Genomic DNA, 18,251 nt, shown 5'->3' with positions numbered 1-18,251 from the left:
GGAGTGACGTCACATTCTGGCTCCCGGCACCTCTACAGGGCACACAAGGGAAGCTGTACAAGCAATGCACATATGGATGGAGCTCCGACACAGTACCGCAGACCACACTGGACCCCAGGCTGAGCTGTGACTTGAGTCGCAACTTAATGACCAAGGACAAATGTGGGTGCTGAGGTTACACAGGTTGAGGACCACTGGTCTAGAGGGCAGATTTAAAACTCTTCACTACTGCCTCTAGGTGGCAGTAGTGAAGAGTTATAAATATTCGCTTTTTCCAACAAAGTTCCAATATATGGTCTGAATGATTACAGGCCAAGGAACCGCCTACAATCTAATCAATCTCCCAGACTGTCCCTTCAGCCAAGGAACAATCACTTGCCTGGAGCTCAAAGACTGCCCTTTAAGGCCCATTTAGATATATGCGTGTGCATCCTGGTTAAAAGGAGAACTATGAGGGGGGGGGGGGTGCTTTTCACTCACCTCATAGTTCTAGCCGACCTGTGACAATGAGACTGTCACAGGTCGGCTCAGTAGATCGGGAGGTGAGCGAACACATAACGGCGTTCGCTCACCTCTCGATCCGGTCACAGCCCTCTGCCGTGACAGGGGAGGGGCTGGATTCCCCCCTCCCCGCCAGCGCTGACTGGCGGATCGGACGGGGGAGGGGGCGTGTACAGCTGGCTCTGCCTCTAGATAGGCAGAGCCAGCTGTCACTCACGCAGCTGGGCTGATCCAGACATAATTGTCGGGATCCGCATCAGCTGCGGCGTCTCAGTATACCGCGAGCTGCAGCTCCCTATATACTGAGCCTAGGGTGACGGGAGGACGCTAGTTTGTGTCTTCCCGTTACCCTAAGGAGAACTATGGGGAAAAGCCTTAACTCCATAGTTCTCCTTTAACTTAACCAACACCAGCTATAGAAGCCAAGAATAGTTGTAACAAAGATCTGTGCTCTTGGAAGACTGCTAAAATTTTAAAAAATTGCAAATTTCCATAGCTGCAGAAATCAGGGACTACCCAATCTTTATCTAAGCACCTTTAGCGCTGTGTTAACACTTCCAAATTACCATAGAAGCCAAGAAGCCGCCACCGGCAATCTCAAACCAAGTGTGGTACATGTGCCACTTGGAGGAGACCACCGCTCAGGTATAAGAACCGCCGTCTCCGTTCCACTCATTTTAAAATAAAGGTTAACAACCCCAGAAAGAAAAAAGTAAGAGAACCGGTATAACCACAAAAACATTTATATCGAAGTCAGAGACAAAATATATGTTTATATACATATTTAAGAATACATTTTATATACTGGTCCATCTGGAAGTCCATTTGGGAATTCACAATCACAAAGTTCATTTCAAAGATTAGATCCAGTTGTCCCAGACTACTCATCCTCCCAAAATTATGGAGTTATAACAATGAAAGGTGCTTGACTTGACAACAGATGTCCTCCACTCAAGGGAACTCAGGTTGCCCCTTCCACCCTCCCCCCCCAATCCTTATATACATCCAGTATATCCAGAGTTTTCAGGCAGCCTTGTGTAATGTCTGCTTGATGATGAGGCCAAACGTTATGTCTACACCTTGGAATCTGAGGTCCGGGACTTCAAGGAACCTTTGTGCGTCGTCCTCTCATTGGTGAGCCAACTTCTGACATTTTTTTTAAGTTGAAGCCAAAAGGATCCCAAGAAAGGAAAGTTGGTCCCCATTTAACACCATTGGAAGAATCAGGAGCTATCTGACCTCCAGCGCCATTTTTAAAGTGTATCTAAACCCAAAAACGTTTTTGGAACATAAAGTAGTCTATCAGTACTTAGATGTGGTGGCTGCATTCGTTTTTGTATTTTGGACATTGCTTTCCTTTATTTTCACCTGGTGATCCTGCAAATAACATTCAACTCGATGGACGTGTGTCTTTTTTCAACCTGACTAACATACTTCCTGTCCCTGGGTGGCTATGCTCTGCCCTCCACTATATCTAGGGAGGGAGACACCCGAGCTGGACTTCAAACATGTCTGCCAATGTTCATCTCCCATTACATAGGGGGTGATGGCCACCACACCTAAGGACTGGCAAACTGTAATAATGTAACATATTGGTTCTTGGGTTTAGTTATCCTTTAAGCGACATTGTCTTATGTTTATTAGACTGTAACAGGTTACACCCGCAAAAGGCACAACATAGGGAAGCTCGGAACTGAATCTCCTCATCCTAAAGGCACGGAATGGTGTAGGACAGGCATCAAGTAGCAAGTTGGTCTGTAAACCGCTTAGATATTGGCTTTCCTTGTGATGGCTTGTAAACCATAATCACTCCAATACCAAAAAAAAAAGTTCTTGAACTCTGAAAACTTTATTGCAGGCGACGTCATATTGTCTTTCCAATCATGTGGAAGGCACTTTGTTCTCAAGTTTTCGTACTTAGCAACCGTGTCGCTTTTGAAGGCCCTTTTCTTCTTTTTAGGCCTTCATAAGGCCTCACTGTACTGTAGACTTCTCATTGTGGTTGCCAACTGTTTCTCATGATATCTGTAGCCTGACAGCATGTGGTAACCCATCAAACGGATGCGAATTGTCGTACCTTAGCTCTGAAGGTACAAATACAGTAGGGGGAACCATCACTAAAGTACCAGTGTGTAGAATCCAGGAACCACACATTGTATCCTCTTACATCTTCGATACCGTTATGTTATTTGGTCACGTTTCACATAAAACTTAAAATCCGGGTTTTCTTCTTACTCATTTTGTCTTTGATGGAGCCATTTACGGGTCCATGGCGCCATAGTGGCATATCTCCTTTCAGTTTTTGTCCGGTGAAAGCCAGCGACATCATGCATGTCTAAAGTGTGGAGTCCCTGACCAGATGTCCATTGTCGGCCAGTATTCTCCTCTCGGTGTTCGTTGACTTGATGGAGGTTGAGTATTTGGAGCCTCGGTTACAACAGAAGCAGAGGATCCGTTTGAAGGTGGCCCTCATCTCATTGTCCCTGTAGGAGTAGACAATGGGGTTGATGACGGAGTTGAATTCAGCGAGAAGAAGGAAGTACTTTTCCACTGTCAACACATCACAAGATTTGCAGCCCAATCCATCCAGAAGGAGGACGACTTGCCCGGGTGTCCAGCAGATCACAAAGGCACCTATGAAAAAAAAATAGACAAGTAAGCAAGGGGAACAATGTAAAAATAATCGAATCAAAGGAAGATTCATACTACAGAGAGAACCCAAACAGAAGGGTAACAAGTAAAGTGGAGACCAAGCCGGTCCCTTGTTTAAAGGGAATCTTAAGTTCAGGTATCTAAGGTCCCATACATATGACTGGGCCCCAGTAGGGGTACTAACTACACATCCCCCATGTACCCAACAATGAAGTTTACAAGTCATTAAAGTGAACCTGTGGCCAGGCCATTCAAGTATTTAACTTTTCTTCATTTGTAAATAAGTTTTAAAAGAAGCCCCCGTTGACCCTTTGTAGCTGAAGGCACTGTGGTGCAGTTCCTCCTCAAAGATCACAGCAGAAACACCAAAGCCCTAAAGGCCTTCCCTTGCCAGTTTAGTTCCTCCTGTTTTCCTATTCCAACAATGACGCAACAGCTCAGCTCCCCCTCCCAGCGGTGTTTCATCAGCCTTCTAATCTTTAATTAGAACTAGGAATGCACCGATACCGGGCTTTCAGTATCAAGTACGAGTACCGATATTTTGCTTTCGGTACTTGCCGATACAGAGTACCGATACCGATGCTTCCGCTGGCAGGGAGCCGGCTTCCCGGGCAATCAGGAAGTCAAGGAAGCCGGCTCCATGTTGTTTGGCCGGCTCGATTGTGATTGGCTGGGAAGTCGGCTTCCCAGCCAACCAGTAATGACCCGGCTTCTTGATTGGCCCGGAAGCCGACTCCATGCTGATTGGCCGTAAAGCCGACTTCCCAGCCAATCAGCAAAGAGCCGGCTGTTCGGCCGGCTCGATGCTGATTGGCCAGGAAGCTGACTTCCCGGCCAATCAGGAAGCCGGGGGGCTGGTTATTACTCGCCACCACGGCCTCCAGATTGCCCAGGAAGCCTTCACTATGTTCCCCTACGGCGCTGCCGGTCAGAAAAAATGTTCCTCTGGCTGGAAGTTCGGTATCAGGGAAGGTATCGGAGCAAATACTTTGTATCGGCACCGATACAAGTATTGGTATCGGTGCATCCCTAATTTAAACACACATTATTATTATTATTATACAGGATTTATATAGTGCCAACAGTTTGCGCAGCGCTTTGCAATATAAGGAAGACATTACAATCACAATACAATTCAATACAAGACGGCAAGGAGGGCCCTGCCCCTGAGGGCTTACAATCTAAAAAGGGAGGGGCAAGGTTAGCCGACCTTCAGTGCTTCTGCTGTGAACTTTGAGGATGAATTGCTCTGCAGTGTCTGCAGCTACAAAGGTCAACTTGGTTCAAAGCTCATTTACAGCTTGTTAGAAATATATAGATATGTGATTGGCCACCGGCTTACTTGCAGCCATAGCTGGGTTTAAGTATCTTAAAGGAGAACTATGAGGGGGGAGGGGTAGTGCTTTTTGCTAGTTTGTGTCCTCCCGTTACCCTAAGGAGAACTATGGGAAAAAGACTTAACCCCATAGTTTTCCTTTAATAGTAAATATATTATAATGATTCAGGATTACGAATGAGACATTGATATCTGCCCCTTCATGTACCGTTTTTGTCCGAGTCTGGCTCTTGTTCAACAGCTTGGTTGACTTGTTACACGAGATCTACCGGCTGCTGCCATTTGTGGCCGGTTTTCCTTCACATAAGCAGTTGAAACCGGACGAGACGGCGTTAATATTTATTAAAAGATGCAATTAGGAACAGAGAGTGTGAATTTATGAGCTCCCCGGCCCCGGCACTAGTAGATCATAGGCCATTAGACCTGTTTAAAGGTTACACCCTGGTGACTTGTCCTCTGATATCCGAAGACTGCGGCCAGCCCTGCCATATAAAATGGGCGTCGGGGACTAAATCCAGCCGGCGAGGAGGTAGGTGCAATTAATCCGCCCTGAATCTGTGAAATGTAAAAACGCCTCGTCTCAGAGACGCAGTAATTACAATGACCTTGGCCGTGCTCTGAGATCTTCGAATGTTTTATATAATGGTTTGCAGGCTTTCAGCATTTCCGGTCTCCGGCGGCTCTTAGTAAGGTCCCTATCTAGCCGTGACTGCACTAGTAGGCTTGCCTCCCCAGAACTACAGATAACACATTTTATAGGTCTCGGTGGGCAGAATACAGCAATGCCGTGCACAAAATGTATAACCAACAAGGATGAGATTTCACGGCGCGAATGTTCAAGAATCGCCTGAAGGAAGGAGGGTTTGTATTTCCATGGCAATCTAATTTCAGCTGACGCCTTTCCAGCAGAGATCAGAAAAGGAAAAAAAAAAGATACATGCAATATAGTTGTTAAGAATGCGCCGATATCGAGTACAAGCACCGTTTTTTTGTTTCCGATACTCACCGATACCGAATACCGATACCGGCATCGGTGGTCCCGCATTATCAGGAACCCAGGTGCTGCCTGGCTTCCTGATTGCCAGGGAGGCCATTGTTTGAAGCCAGGCTGCCTAGCAACAAGTGAAGCTGGCTTCCTAGCAAATAAGGAAGCTGGGAGGCCGGTCATAACAAGCCGTCCGGCTTCTTGACTGGCTAGGAAGTCGGCTTCACTTGTTGCTAGGCAGCCTGGCTTCCTGACCAAAGGAAGCCTGGAGGTCGGTCATGACGTGCCGCCCAGGTTCCTGATTGGTCAGGAAGCCAAGCTGCCTAGCAACAAGTGAAGCGGGCTTCCTAGTCAATCAGAAAGGCAGGAGCCGGATTATAAACCGCCGCCCGGCTCCCTGATTGACTGGGAAGCCGGCTGCATGCTTCCTCGCGGCACTGGTGGTCAGATGGAGATCTCTCTATGACCGGAAGCTCCGGGAACAGGGAAGGTAACGGAGCATTTGGGCGAGTTTGAGTACTCACCCAAATACTCGGTATCAGCAGCGATACCGTTAATAGTATCGGTATCAGTTCATCCCTAATAGTTGTGATACAATAATAAAGTTCAAGTCAAACTTCTTAAAATAAAGTAGAGAAGATCCACACTATACGGTCAGATGTATGGGGACAACCTATAGGTTTAGATGTCTCCAGTAAAGGGTCCCAATAATGCCATACCATACAAAGACATTGTAGACAACCGTGCTCCTCCAACCTTGTAGTAAAAGTGTGGTGATTGCCCTTTTCTGTTCCAACAGGACTGTGCCCTGTGTACAGAGCCAGCTCCATTAAGACATGGTGTAACCAGTTTGGTGTGGAGGAGCTCGAAAAGTCATGACCTCATCCCTACTGAACACCTTTGGGAAATATGGGAATGCCAATTGCCAGCCAGGTCTTCTCATTCGACACCACTAACCGACCTCAACCCTACTGAAGGCCTTTGAGATGAATTGGAATGGCCATTGCCAGGCAGGTCTTCTCATCCAACATGGGTACCTGACCTCAACCCTACAGAACAGCTTTGGAATTAAATGTTGATTGCCAGCCACGTCTCCTCATCCAACATCAGTACCCGACCTCAACCCTACTGAAGGCCTTTGAGATGAATTGGAACGGCCAATTGCCAGCCAGGTCCTCTCATCCAACGTCAGTACCCGACCTCAACCCTACTGAAGGCCTTTGAGATGAATTGGAACAGCCATTGTGAGCCAGGTGTTCTCATTCAACATTAGTACCCAACCTCATAAATGTCCCCCCTCCCCACCACCACTGTTCGTCCACGCTGCTTTCAAGGAGACGAATATTTAATTGATTTTGACTGACAGCACTCGTCTCTGACAGAGAAAAAAAGCTCATCAGTCTACTGCCTTGGTTCTCAACTGGTGGGTCGTGACCCAAAAGTGGGTTGCGATCTCATGTTCAATGGGTCGCCACATGCTTTCCACTTTTCTAGGTGAGAGGCTCCTCTGCCTCCCACTAGCGCAGCACTGTCAGCTCTCTCGCCAAGCTGCTGTGGGCTGCTGTGCTGTGATGAAGCTCCATCCATACGTGCATTGCTTAGAGCTCCCTCACGTGTCCTACAGAGGTGCCTGGACCGAAGTGACATCACATTCTGACTCCCATCTCTACAGGGCATGCAAGGGAGCTGTGCAAGCTATGCACATATGGATGGAGCTTCATCACAGCACAGCAGCCCACACTGGACCCCGGGCTGAGGATCCATTCCAGTTCTCGTAAGGAAGGGAGACTGGATGGATCCTAATGTTTTTGTAGTGTGTACCCTAATTCTGTGCATTCCATTGCAGTGCGACTTGGGTCGTGACTTGATGACCAAGGACAAATGTGGGTCCTGAGGTTACACAGGTTGAGAACCACTGGTCTACTGCTTCTCCTTTCACTGTTCAGTCACTGGATATGGAGGAGACCTGCAAGTGAAAAGGTAGCAGAGGAAGATGGGGTTTCCCTTCCCTTGCAAGGCTTGTGCGGTGCGGCAGAGCTATGTAAATCTCAGGAATACAAATGTATTGGCATGCAAAGCGGCTCCGTATATTGTCTGTATTTAGCTGAATAAATAGGACTCATTGAGCCTCGGATACAAACCGTAGAAAGTAAAAGTGTCTGTATGTCTGTAGTCTGTATATTGTTTATAGCAACCGGATGTTTGACTTGTTATTGGTAACCAGCATTAAACAAACCCCAGCTGCAATACGATGTGTCACAATCCTTGTACTGCACGTGAGCTACAACCAGATACTTGCAGAGTAATGGAGAAAGCTGGGACCCAACGGAGGACACATCGAAGCTGACCTCCGGCCTGCCCTTCACTATTATATCTGACCTCCGGCCTTCCCTTCCGTCTTATATCTGACCTCCGGCCTTCCCTTCCATCTTATATCTGACCTCCGGCCTTCCCTTCCGTCTTATATCTGACCTCCGGGCTGCCCTTCACTGTTATATCTGACCTCCGGCCTGCCCTTCACTGTTATATCTGTCCCCCGGCCTGTCCTTCACTATTATATCTGACCTCCGGCCTGCCCTTCGCTATTATATCTGACCTCCGGCCTGCCCTTCACTATTATATCTGACCTCCGGCCTTCCCTTCACTATTATATCTGACCTCCGGCCTTCCCTTCCGTCTTATATCTGACCGCCGGCCTGCCCTTTGCTATTATATCTGACCTCCGGCCTGCCCTTCGCTATTATATCTGACCTCCGGCCTGCCCTTCGCTATTATATCTGACCTCCGGCCTGCCCTTCAGTCTTCTATCTGACCTCCGGCCTTCTCTTGCACAGCTGTACCGGCTCCTCTCCCGGACTGACATGGCCTCCTTGAATATCACTGCACGCTGTGAGAGTTGCAGAAAGTGGAACCAGGGAAGGAAAAAATAGACTTCAGCTTCCAGTCTCACCATCTATCCTCCATCAGTTGGAGGTCTGGACTAGCGATGGGCTCGGGCGCGTTTGCAGCTCCACGTGCCAAGCCCGCCAGGAAGCCGACGGCGCCAATCAAAGGAACTGAGACACGTTCCCCGCAGCTGCGGACCGGGATAATGTCTCAGTACCTGTGATTGGCGCTGCGGCGCTGTCAGCTTCCTGGCGGGCTCGGCACGTGGAGCTGCAAACACGCCCGAGCCCATCACTTGTCTGGATATCTATGGGTGATCCTCTTTCAGAGCTCCTCATAGCGTGAAGAGACATTTGCAGCCATCATGGGGGCGTCTTCTCATCGTTGGTGGGTCCTAACGGGTTATTACACACAGGGCAGGATGTAGCCGGCCGCGTCCTCTGCACACAGATGGGGGGTGTACTGTACACAGTGTATACATTCCATGGGGAACATTTGATGTTGGCGTGACTTCCTAATCCTCGTTTCGGATCTCCCTCAAGCTTTGATTTACAAGAAGAATTCTAATTGCTGTCCAGACAACTTCCTCTAGTCTATCAGTGACTTATGATTGTACTGAGCCTAGGGTGACGGGAGGACGCTAGTTTGTCTCCTCCCGTTACCCTGAGGAGAACTTTGGGGAAAAGCCCTGACCCCATAGTTCTCCTTTAACTTAATGGGCCGGCGATCTCCCACGAAGCCACCCAAAGATTTCAGTGTGTAAAGCCGAAACCTTTTCGTTGAGTTTCCGATGGAAACTCTGATTTTTCTCGCTCTCTGTATTCCCGTCGGGGAGATTTATATTCAATGCTGGTCCTGGTGACCACAGACTCTGGTACAGGAAGTGATGGGAAATCCAAAAATGTGTAGTTGTCACAGCAATAGCAGGCGAGGAAGACCTCCAAAAAGGGGAACAACTCTCCCGGTGACAACTCTCTTAAGCTGGGATAGGCAACCTAGGCACTACAAATCTCATCATGTCTCTGCCTCTGGGAGTCATGCCTGTGGCTGTCAGAGTCTTGCAATGCCTCATGGGACTTGTAGTTCCACAACCGCTGGAGGATGGCTACCCCTGGGTCTAAGGGCTGGTACATGCCAGCTCCATTGGGTTGCCCAACACAGTCCCAATACAAAGCAACAAGCCTTCCTTTCTATAGAGCCCGTTCCCTCCAAAGCACTGCGTCATCATTTTATTGCAGCGCAACGCATGGTACTGCATAGAATGAACTACGAAGCACTGCAATGCGTTCTAACACATTGAAGGCGACGGAGGTTCAGATTCACGTGGCAGCGTACATGTTATTTGCTATGCACTGCCGTGTGGTTTAAACCAGTCCTAAGAGGGGATAGAAGCTGAACACTGCTATGGAGAGATATCCTCTTACTTCCTGTTGTGTCTCTGGAACAGGAAGTAAAAGGGAATTCTTCTAGGGGGGTCACAGGAAAAAAACAACAGGGGTCAGTCTTAGAGCGATGACCATTCCGTACTCAGCACTCTAACCAAAACTAGAAAAAGCATTCAGTGTTTTCCATTCACTGTGACGGGGGGGAGGGGGGGGCGGGTCACCCAGGTAAGATCCACCTACTCTGGGGCAACAAGGGCAGTAATCAGCCGCCGTGGTCTTGCATGCTCGGCTCCTCTCTTATATTATTACATTAGTGCTTATTAGTGTTCAGCATACAGTAGAGGTGGGGAGGGGGGCAATGCTTTCATTACAGGTCTCTGTGCCCCCCCCCCGGCAGGTCTAATACTAATAATTGGGAGCTGGGAGGACCAGCCTCCGAACATATGATCAATGATAGCCAATCGCAGAGATCTCTAGTTTTAGAACCCGCCCCTGTACACTATGAGGAAAAAAAAAAAGATACAATGGGGACGATTTATCAAAACTGGAGCAGATCAGTGTCAGAGATGATTGGAGGATCTACAGCCGAGTGATACACAAATCAGAGACATTGTTGTTCAGAGTTCGGGGACTGGAATGTGTTTTTAAGATGTAATTCCGGAGTTTGGCGTCACTGTAAGTATCCTGTAACAGAAGCCGTAATTCTATAGAAGTATAATTGGTGGCGGTGTCATCGGCCGCCGTTCCTCCTCCTATAAAACGGCTTTATTCAGCGGCGTGCATCACGACTCCAGCCCAAGCCGGCCGGCAGGGAGCGTCCCCATGTGTCACCGCGATGTAACACTGAGTCACGCTCATAGAAGAGGATTCCAGCTGTGCAAACATTTCCGTCATTCCAGATCGGCTCCGGAGATCCAGATGTTTCATGTCGTAGGGTCCGGGCGGGTCTACACACCCAGAGCACCGGCACCGCCATCCATCCATCCCATGCACAGGAATACAATGTCAGCGTTCCACAGATCTGTACCATTGTTTTGAGGACGCTAGTTTGTGTCCTCCCGTTACCCTAAGGAGAACTATGGGGAAAAACACTGACCCCATAGTTCTCCTTTAATGTCGCAGAACTTTCTTTGTTTATACTTCAAAAGTATCAAATGATGTCACCTTGTAACCTGTATGTGTATCTAAGAACAACACTTCAAGAAACAACAAGGGACTGATAAAGCTGAACTCCCGGATCAGCAAATATTGTCCTCATACCAGAGTCATGTGTGTTCTTCTAGAAACTCGGTGAGCTTTGTGTATTTCTTCCAGACCTGGGCAGTAATCCAGTGCGAGACTTGGAGCTCCCTGTAATAAAGACAGCTCCCTGCTGCTCTCTCTCCTTGTGCAGGGTGACTGGTCTTGTCTCCGCCCCCTCCAGAAATAAAGACCGCTCACTGCTGCTCTCTCTCCTTGTGCAGGGTGCCTGGTCTTGTCTCCGCCCCCTCCAGAAATAAAGACCGCTCACTGCTGCTCTCTCTCCTTGTGCAGGGTGCCTGGTCTTGTCTCCGCCCCCTCCAGAAATAAAGACCGCTCACTGCTGCTCTCTCTCCTTGTGCAGGGTGCCTGGTCTTGTCTCCGCCCCCTCCAGAAATAAAGACCGCTCACTGCTGCTCTCTCTCCTTGTGCAGGGTGCCTGGTCTTGTCTCCGCCCCCTCCAGAAATAAAGACCGCTCACTGCTGCTCTCTCTCCTTGTGCAGGGTGCCTGGTCTTGTCTCCGCCCCCTCCAGAAATAAAGACCGCTCACTGCTGCTCTCTCTCCTTGTGCAGGGTGCCTGGTCTTGTCTCCGCCCCCTCCAGAAATAAAGACCGCTCACTGCTGCTCTCTCTCCTTGTGCAGGGTGCCTGGTCTTGTCTCCGCCCCCTCCAGAAATAAAGACCGCTCACTGCTGCTCTCTCTCCTTGTGCAGGGTGCCTGGTCTTGTCTCCGCCCCCTCCAGAAATAAAGACCGCTCACTGCTGCTCTCTCTCCTTGTGCAGGGTGCCTGGTCTTGTCTCCGCCCCCTCCTGTAATAAAGATCGGTCACTGCTGCTCTCTCCTTGTGCAGGGTGACTGGTCTTGTCTCTGCCCCCTTCCTCTAGATTTATGTAGTGGGTGTGGCCTGCTGAGCCCCTCCCACAGCTCTGCTCAGTGCACAGGCTATGTAGAGCACCACTACATAGGTAATAACTGGGTTTGCAAAGATATTTGGTGCACACAACGTTGATTTCTATCCTTTGTGACCACCGAGGAATAAATGTCAATGTTTTTGTGCCCAAAGTTCAGCTTTAAAGATAAAAAAACCAAACAAAAACAGGTTTCAGAGGATTGTAAACTGCAGACGGAATCTTTTCAAATGCAGAATCTCCGTAAACATGAAGATAAATAATTCATTGTATTTGTAGTAATCGTGTCCAGATGGCTCCTGTATACAGAGCTCGGCTATAGTGCCAGAAAATTAAAGGCTTCCTGGGCTTCTAGGGTGACGGGAGGACGTAGTTTGTGTCCTCCCGTTACCCTAAGGAGAACTAAGGGGAAAAGCCCTGACCCCATACTTCTCCTTTAAGGAAAGACCGGGGTTCAGCTTTAAAGCAAACCTTTCCTGAAAGGAGGCCGTCATGGCTGACTTCATATAAATATGCAAAACCGACGTCTGCGTGGTTACAAAACGTTCCTGAAGCACGAAGACGAATGGAAATGACCGGCAAGGATCATAATCCGGCAGTCTGTGGCCTCCCGATGAGTGATGATGAGTTCTTCTAGCAGACCGAGGTCCCCAACCTTGAATCAAGATCAAAGGACTCCTCACCACTGGGTAAGTATTGGGCCGATGCCACGGTTCAGATGACATGGAGGCCCAGGCACCACACTAGCCCCTGTTTCTGGGGAAACATTTGTCCATTTGTGAAAATTAGGGATGCACCCATACTCACCGATACCGAATACAGATACCGGTGCCGTGTGCCCTGATTATTAGGTGGCCGGGCGGCGGGTCATGATCCTGATGCTTCCCGATTGCCTTTGAAGCTGATGTTCTATGAAAAAAACCCCGGCTTCACTTCCCAAGGAACCCGGGAAACGTGTCATGGCGTGCCGCCCGGCTTCCTCGTTAAAGAGGAAGCCAGGCTGCCTAGCAACAAGTGAAGCTGGCTTCCTAGCCAATCAGGAAGCACGTCATCACCTGCCTCCCAGCTTCCTGATTGGCTAAGAAGCCAGCTTCACTTGCTGCTAGGCAGCCTGGCTTCCCGATGAATCAGGAAATTGGGAGGTGGGTCATGGCTTGCCGCCTGGTTTTCTGATTGGTTAGGAAGCCAGACTGCCTAGCAACAAGTGAAGCTGGCGTCCTAGCCAATCAGGAAGCTGGACGGCACGTCATGACCCACCTCCCGGCTTCCTGATTGGCTAGGAAGCTAGCTTCACTTGTTGCTAGGCAGCCTGGCTTCCTGACCAATCAGGAAGCCGGGAGGTGGGTCATGGCGTGCTGCCTGGCTTCCTGATTGGAAAGCAAGCTGGCTCCATGCTCCCTCGGCATTGTGAGTCAGACGGAGATCTCCCTCTGACCAGAAGTTCCGGTATGGGGGGGGGGGAAGTATCGGAGCATTTGGGAGGGAGTATGAGTACTCGCCCAAATACTCGGTATCGGCACCAAGCCTTTATTAACCTATTTAGCCCTGAGGAAGTCCTAAAATAGTTTTGGAGGCACCAAATCATTTGGGGGAGGGGGGTCGTCCATAGAAAAAATGCTGCTTGGTGGTCATTAGGAAGAATGCAACCCATACATTGCCGATCCGTAGGTAGAATGAAACCCTTCCATCGGTGGTCAGTAGGTAGAATACAACCCTTACATTGGTGGTCATAGTGCCAACCATAAAGATCACTGGTGCCATACTACTGGGTTTGCCACAAAGCACTGGTCCTGGAACTATGCGTGCACATCAGGAATCCTTACTAAAACCAATTCATCGGAGGTCAATAGAAAAAGAATTGCCCTCACACTGGTGGTTAATAGGCAGAAGGCCACCCTTACATTTGTGGTCAGAATGCCACCCATAAAGACAGCTAGAAAAGGTCACTGGTGCCATGCTGCTGGCTCTTCCACGTGGTTTTGGTCCTGGAACCATTAAGCCACCATCAAATGGAAAGTCAACCAGCCACTGCTCAAGGAACCCCTAACAACCTCTGTAGGAACTCTCAGGTTCCACGTGAACTGTGGTTGGGATTGGCTGCCTGAACATCTAGCATTGTCTCTGATATCACCACTTAGCCCTTGAGGTAAAACGCTGATCCTGGATGATGCCGGAACAAAGAAGTCGGCAGCTTTTTGGGAAGAAAGGAAGATGAAGGCATGGTCGGGGGAGTAGGGCCAGCTCAGCGAGAGGTAATAAATAATTGGGAGTGTTGCACCGACACATTACTTAGCATTTGCACTTCACATAAGAAGAATCTATCGGGCGCCGGGGCCACTTTAAAGCCTCGAACACCGGAGGAATGATCCATGCCGAATCCTCAGACGGCTCATCATTCATGTGAATATTTCGCAGAAGTTTTTGGTCTTCGGCCAGATTCAAATGCTTCGGAGTTTTCTGTGAACCAAAGCGCCGCGATTAGGTGGGACGATGAAGGATGGAGAGCAGACTTCCTACTATGGAAAGCGGGATGAAAAAGGGAAGCAACGGTGAGGGAACGGATCAGAACAACCAATCAGGTGCCATGGCCCCTTGCCTTGCCCCCTACAATGGGTGCATCTTATGCCACCAAATGAACTGGGTTTAGTAAGGTTTCCAGTTCCACCAATGTAAGGGCTGCATTCTATCTACTGGTCACCAATGTACGGGCTGCATTCTACTTACTGGCCACCAATGTAAGGGCTGCATTCTACTTACTGGCCTCCAATGTACGGGCTGCATTCTACTTACTGGCCTCCAATGTACGGGCTGCATTCTACTTACTGGCCACCAATGTAAGGGCTGCCGTCTACCTACTGGCCACCAATGTAAGGGCTGCATTCTACTTACTGGCCTCCAATGTAAGGGCTGCATTCTACTTACTGGCCTCCAATGTACGGGCTGCATTCTACTTACTGGCCACCAATGTACGTGCTCCATTCTACTTACTGGCCACCAATGTACGGGCTGCATTCTACTTACTGGCCTCCAATGTACGGGCTGCATTTTACTTACTGGCCACCAATGTACGGGCTCCATTCTACCTACTGGCCACCAATGTACGGGCTGCATTCTACTTACTGGCCACCAATGTAAGGGCTGCATTCTACTTACTGGCCACCAAGGTACGGGCTGCATTCTACTTACTGGCCTCCAATGTACGGACTGCGTTCTACTTACTGTCCACCAATATAAAGGCTGCATTCTACCTACTGGCCACCAATGTAAAGTCTGCATTCTACCTACTGACCACCAATGTAAGGGCTGCATTCTACTAACTGGCCACCAACATAAGGGCTGCATTCTACTTAATGGCCACCAACGTAAGGGCTGCATTCTACTTAATGGCCACCAACAATAGGGGTGCATTCTACCTACTGACCACCAATGTAAGGGCTGCATTCTACTTACTGTCCACCAATGTAAGAGCTGCATTCTACTAACTGGCCACCAATGGAAAGGCTGGATTCTACCTACTGGCCACCAATGTAAAGGCAGCATTCTACTAACTTGCCACCAATGTAAGAGCTGCATTCTACCTACTGACCACCATTATAATGGTTGCATTCTACAATAGACTTGCCCAAGTCACCAGCCAAGGAAACAGTGGAGACACTTTGGCATGGAGAAGCTACCAGCCCAGATTGCAGAGTCCATCTACTACCATCATTCCAATGGCGATCGGATAATCCTGGGGCCCAACACTATTCTTCAATGTTTCACCAAGTCTCCATCCCCTATGACACACCAAGACTCAGCTTCACGTCAAGCCATGATGTCACTTGCTCACCTCCATAGCTATAGTATATAAGAACCCATCAGAAAACACGTGTCACCACTCCAAGGCACAACGCTTAGTAAGCCATGGGACAGTCACTGAGGGAGGGGGATGGGCAGATCCTTTCACATGACACTCATGGTTCTAGAATGGCTGCAGGGGATGACATCTGAGTGATCTGAACATAAGCCCACCTGTCAGGATTTGGGTCGGCTTGTCTTAAAGTGACTGACATGCAAAATGCTTTGAACCAAAAGGAAAAGGAACTCCAAAATCTGCATCAATGACTCAGAAAACACTGAAGCAAATGGATTACCATGACAGCCCTCTACTTCCTCAGTAATGTCAGCCTTCTACAAGGCTCTTGGTTGCCACATGCCACGTGACCCCAGCCTAGGCTCCAATTCTCCTCCGATCAGCATGCTCTTTGTCTGCAAATGTACCGATTGGCTCCTTGTGCTGCTTCATCCTCTCGCAGCCCAGCCCTGCTGCACAGGAACTACAAAAGGCTGATACATCATTAAATGGATTTTATCCTGTATTGATGGTCACAGCTGCATTCATTCGTGTCCATGGGATCTGCCCGGAGCTCAGCTATCTACTGAAATGTGTAGCCGGCAGAAGGTGTTATAAAGGTCAACTTGTTCTTTAATAGGAAGTTATGTTGTATTTCCAGCGCTCAGCGATTACAGGGTTTCCTTAAAGCCCAACAGAACTCTCAGCTTAAAGGACAACTCCACCTTTGCTTCACTTATTGCCAAACTCTCAGCTTAAAGGAGAACTATGGGGTAAGTTTTTTTCCCTGTAGTTCTCCTTAGGGTAACGGGAGGACTAAAACTAGCGTCCTCCTGTCACCCAAAGCTCAGTATATAGCGAGCTACAGCTCGCTATATACTGAGACCGCCGCAGCCGGGACGGATCCCGACAATGTTGTTGAGATCCACCCAGCTGCATGATTGACAGCTGGCTCTGCCTATCTACAAGCAGAGCCACCTGTGCCCGCCCCCTCTGCCATCCGTCAGTGCTGGAGGATCGGAGGGGGGAATCCCTGCAGGGAGCCGTGAGCGACAGTCACGGCTCTCTGCAGGGAAAGGATGGAGAAGTGAGCGAGCGCCGGTATGCGTTCGCTCACTTCCCGATCTATTGAGCCGACCTGTGACAGTTTCATTGTCACACGTCGGCTCCAACTATGAGGCTGAGTGATTTTCACTCCCCTCATAGTTCTCTTTTAAAGGACAACTCCACCTTTGCTTCACTTATCCTTTAAATCCCCCGCCCCAAGTGCTACAGACTCAGCGGAAGACCCACCTCGGCCCTCCTCATCCCATGACTTGCACTATACTGCTCAGTCCACAGCCCACACAGACTCCCTCCTGAAGCGTCCTCTTCCTGTGCATCCCACGGCCCATTTACTCCAGTGGGAGGAGCCAAACTCTTCAGGACCGAGGGAGGCCGCCATGACTATGGATTCCCATTGAAATGAATGGAGCCATGGAAGAAGAGGACCCAATGGGTCTGCACAGCTTTGAGCATTGGAACACATAATAAGTGTTAGATGGGGGTCATCAGTACTCTAGGCTGGTGGTGGTGGGCAGTACGTAAAGAGAACCTGTACCATGGAAGCTCTTCCCCAAAAAACGGCCAGCAGAGGTCAAAGGACTAGTCACCAGCCTAGCCTGTGCTCTCCCTGCAGCTGATCTTTCCCCATCATGCCTTCTTCTGCACTGTGTCTCTGTACGGAGGCGGCCATCTTGGTAGAGGCAGGGCTTTGCTTCCTTTATGTCAGAGTCTCCAGCAAGGAGAAGAGTAGTGACATCACCAAATCTCCTGAGAGTAGGAGTCAGAGACCGCGGTACCCGAGATGATCTCACGCTGCAGACATCCAGCTAGGAGACGGTAGGAATGCTCATATGCCAGAAAGGGAGATTTTTCGGGAGGATTTATACAACAGATACATTTTTCACGGTGTTCAGATTTCTAAATGCTCTACACAGCAAATCTTCACTTTGTGTCCTCCCGTTACCCTAAGGAGAACTATGGGGAAAAACACTGACCCCATAGTTCTCCTTTAAAAGGAAGATTGTACCAGAAGGTAGAGTTGTCCTTTCAACTTCCTTCCCATTCCGGGTGCATCAAAACAAAAAGGTGTGCAAAGTCTACAAGCTTCCAATTAGGGTTACAACAACGAATCGATAATAATCGATTATGAGAATAGTTGGCAACTATTCTCATTATTTTTAGAGAGAGAGTGATTTTTTTTTAATGCAACCAATCGATTAGTTGAAAAAATAATCGGGCAACTATTCGATTATGAAACTAATCGTTAGCTGCAGCCCTAGTTCCAAGCCGACTGTACAATCTCCTCCAGATCTGTACATAGTGCCGGAGCTGTCCTGATTGGATACATGTTGAAGGTATTGTTAAGGTGGTAACAGACAGGTCCACTTTATAGTTTTGTGGAGTCGGAATCTGGTATTTTGCTGAGCAGGCAACTTTTGCACATGGTGACTTTTCCCCCTCACTCGGCATTTTTGTCTTAA

General features: G+C 48.9%; 1 protein-coding gene across 1 annotated transcript in view; it reads right to left on the bottom strand.

Annotated features, from left to right (window-relative positions):
• Positions 1–2,773: 2,773 nt before the first annotated feature.
• Positions 2,774–18,251, bottom strand: part of LPAR2 (lysophosphatidic acid receptor 2) — a 36,944-nt gene continuing 21,466 nt past the window's right edge. The window contains exon 3 of the mRNA XM_018572342.1: positions 2,774–3,135. Coding sequence (XP_018427844.1) covers positions 2,837–3,135 — 299 coding nt within the window. The 3' untranslated portion in view covers positions 2,774–2,836. The remainder of the gene's footprint in view (positions 3,136–18,251) is intronic.

Source organism: Nanorana parkeri, unplaced genomic scaffold (assembly GCF_000935625.1).
Source record: "Nanorana parkeri isolate BGI_ZX_2015 unplaced genomic scaffold, ASM93562v1 scaffold2005, whole genome shotgun sequence".
NCBI lineage: Eukaryota > Metazoa > Chordata > Amphibia > Anura > Dicroglossidae > Nanorana > Nanorana parkeri.
The sequence above is the reverse complement of the archived record's forward strand: the minus strand, read 5'-3'. Positions and strand labels throughout refer to the sequence as shown.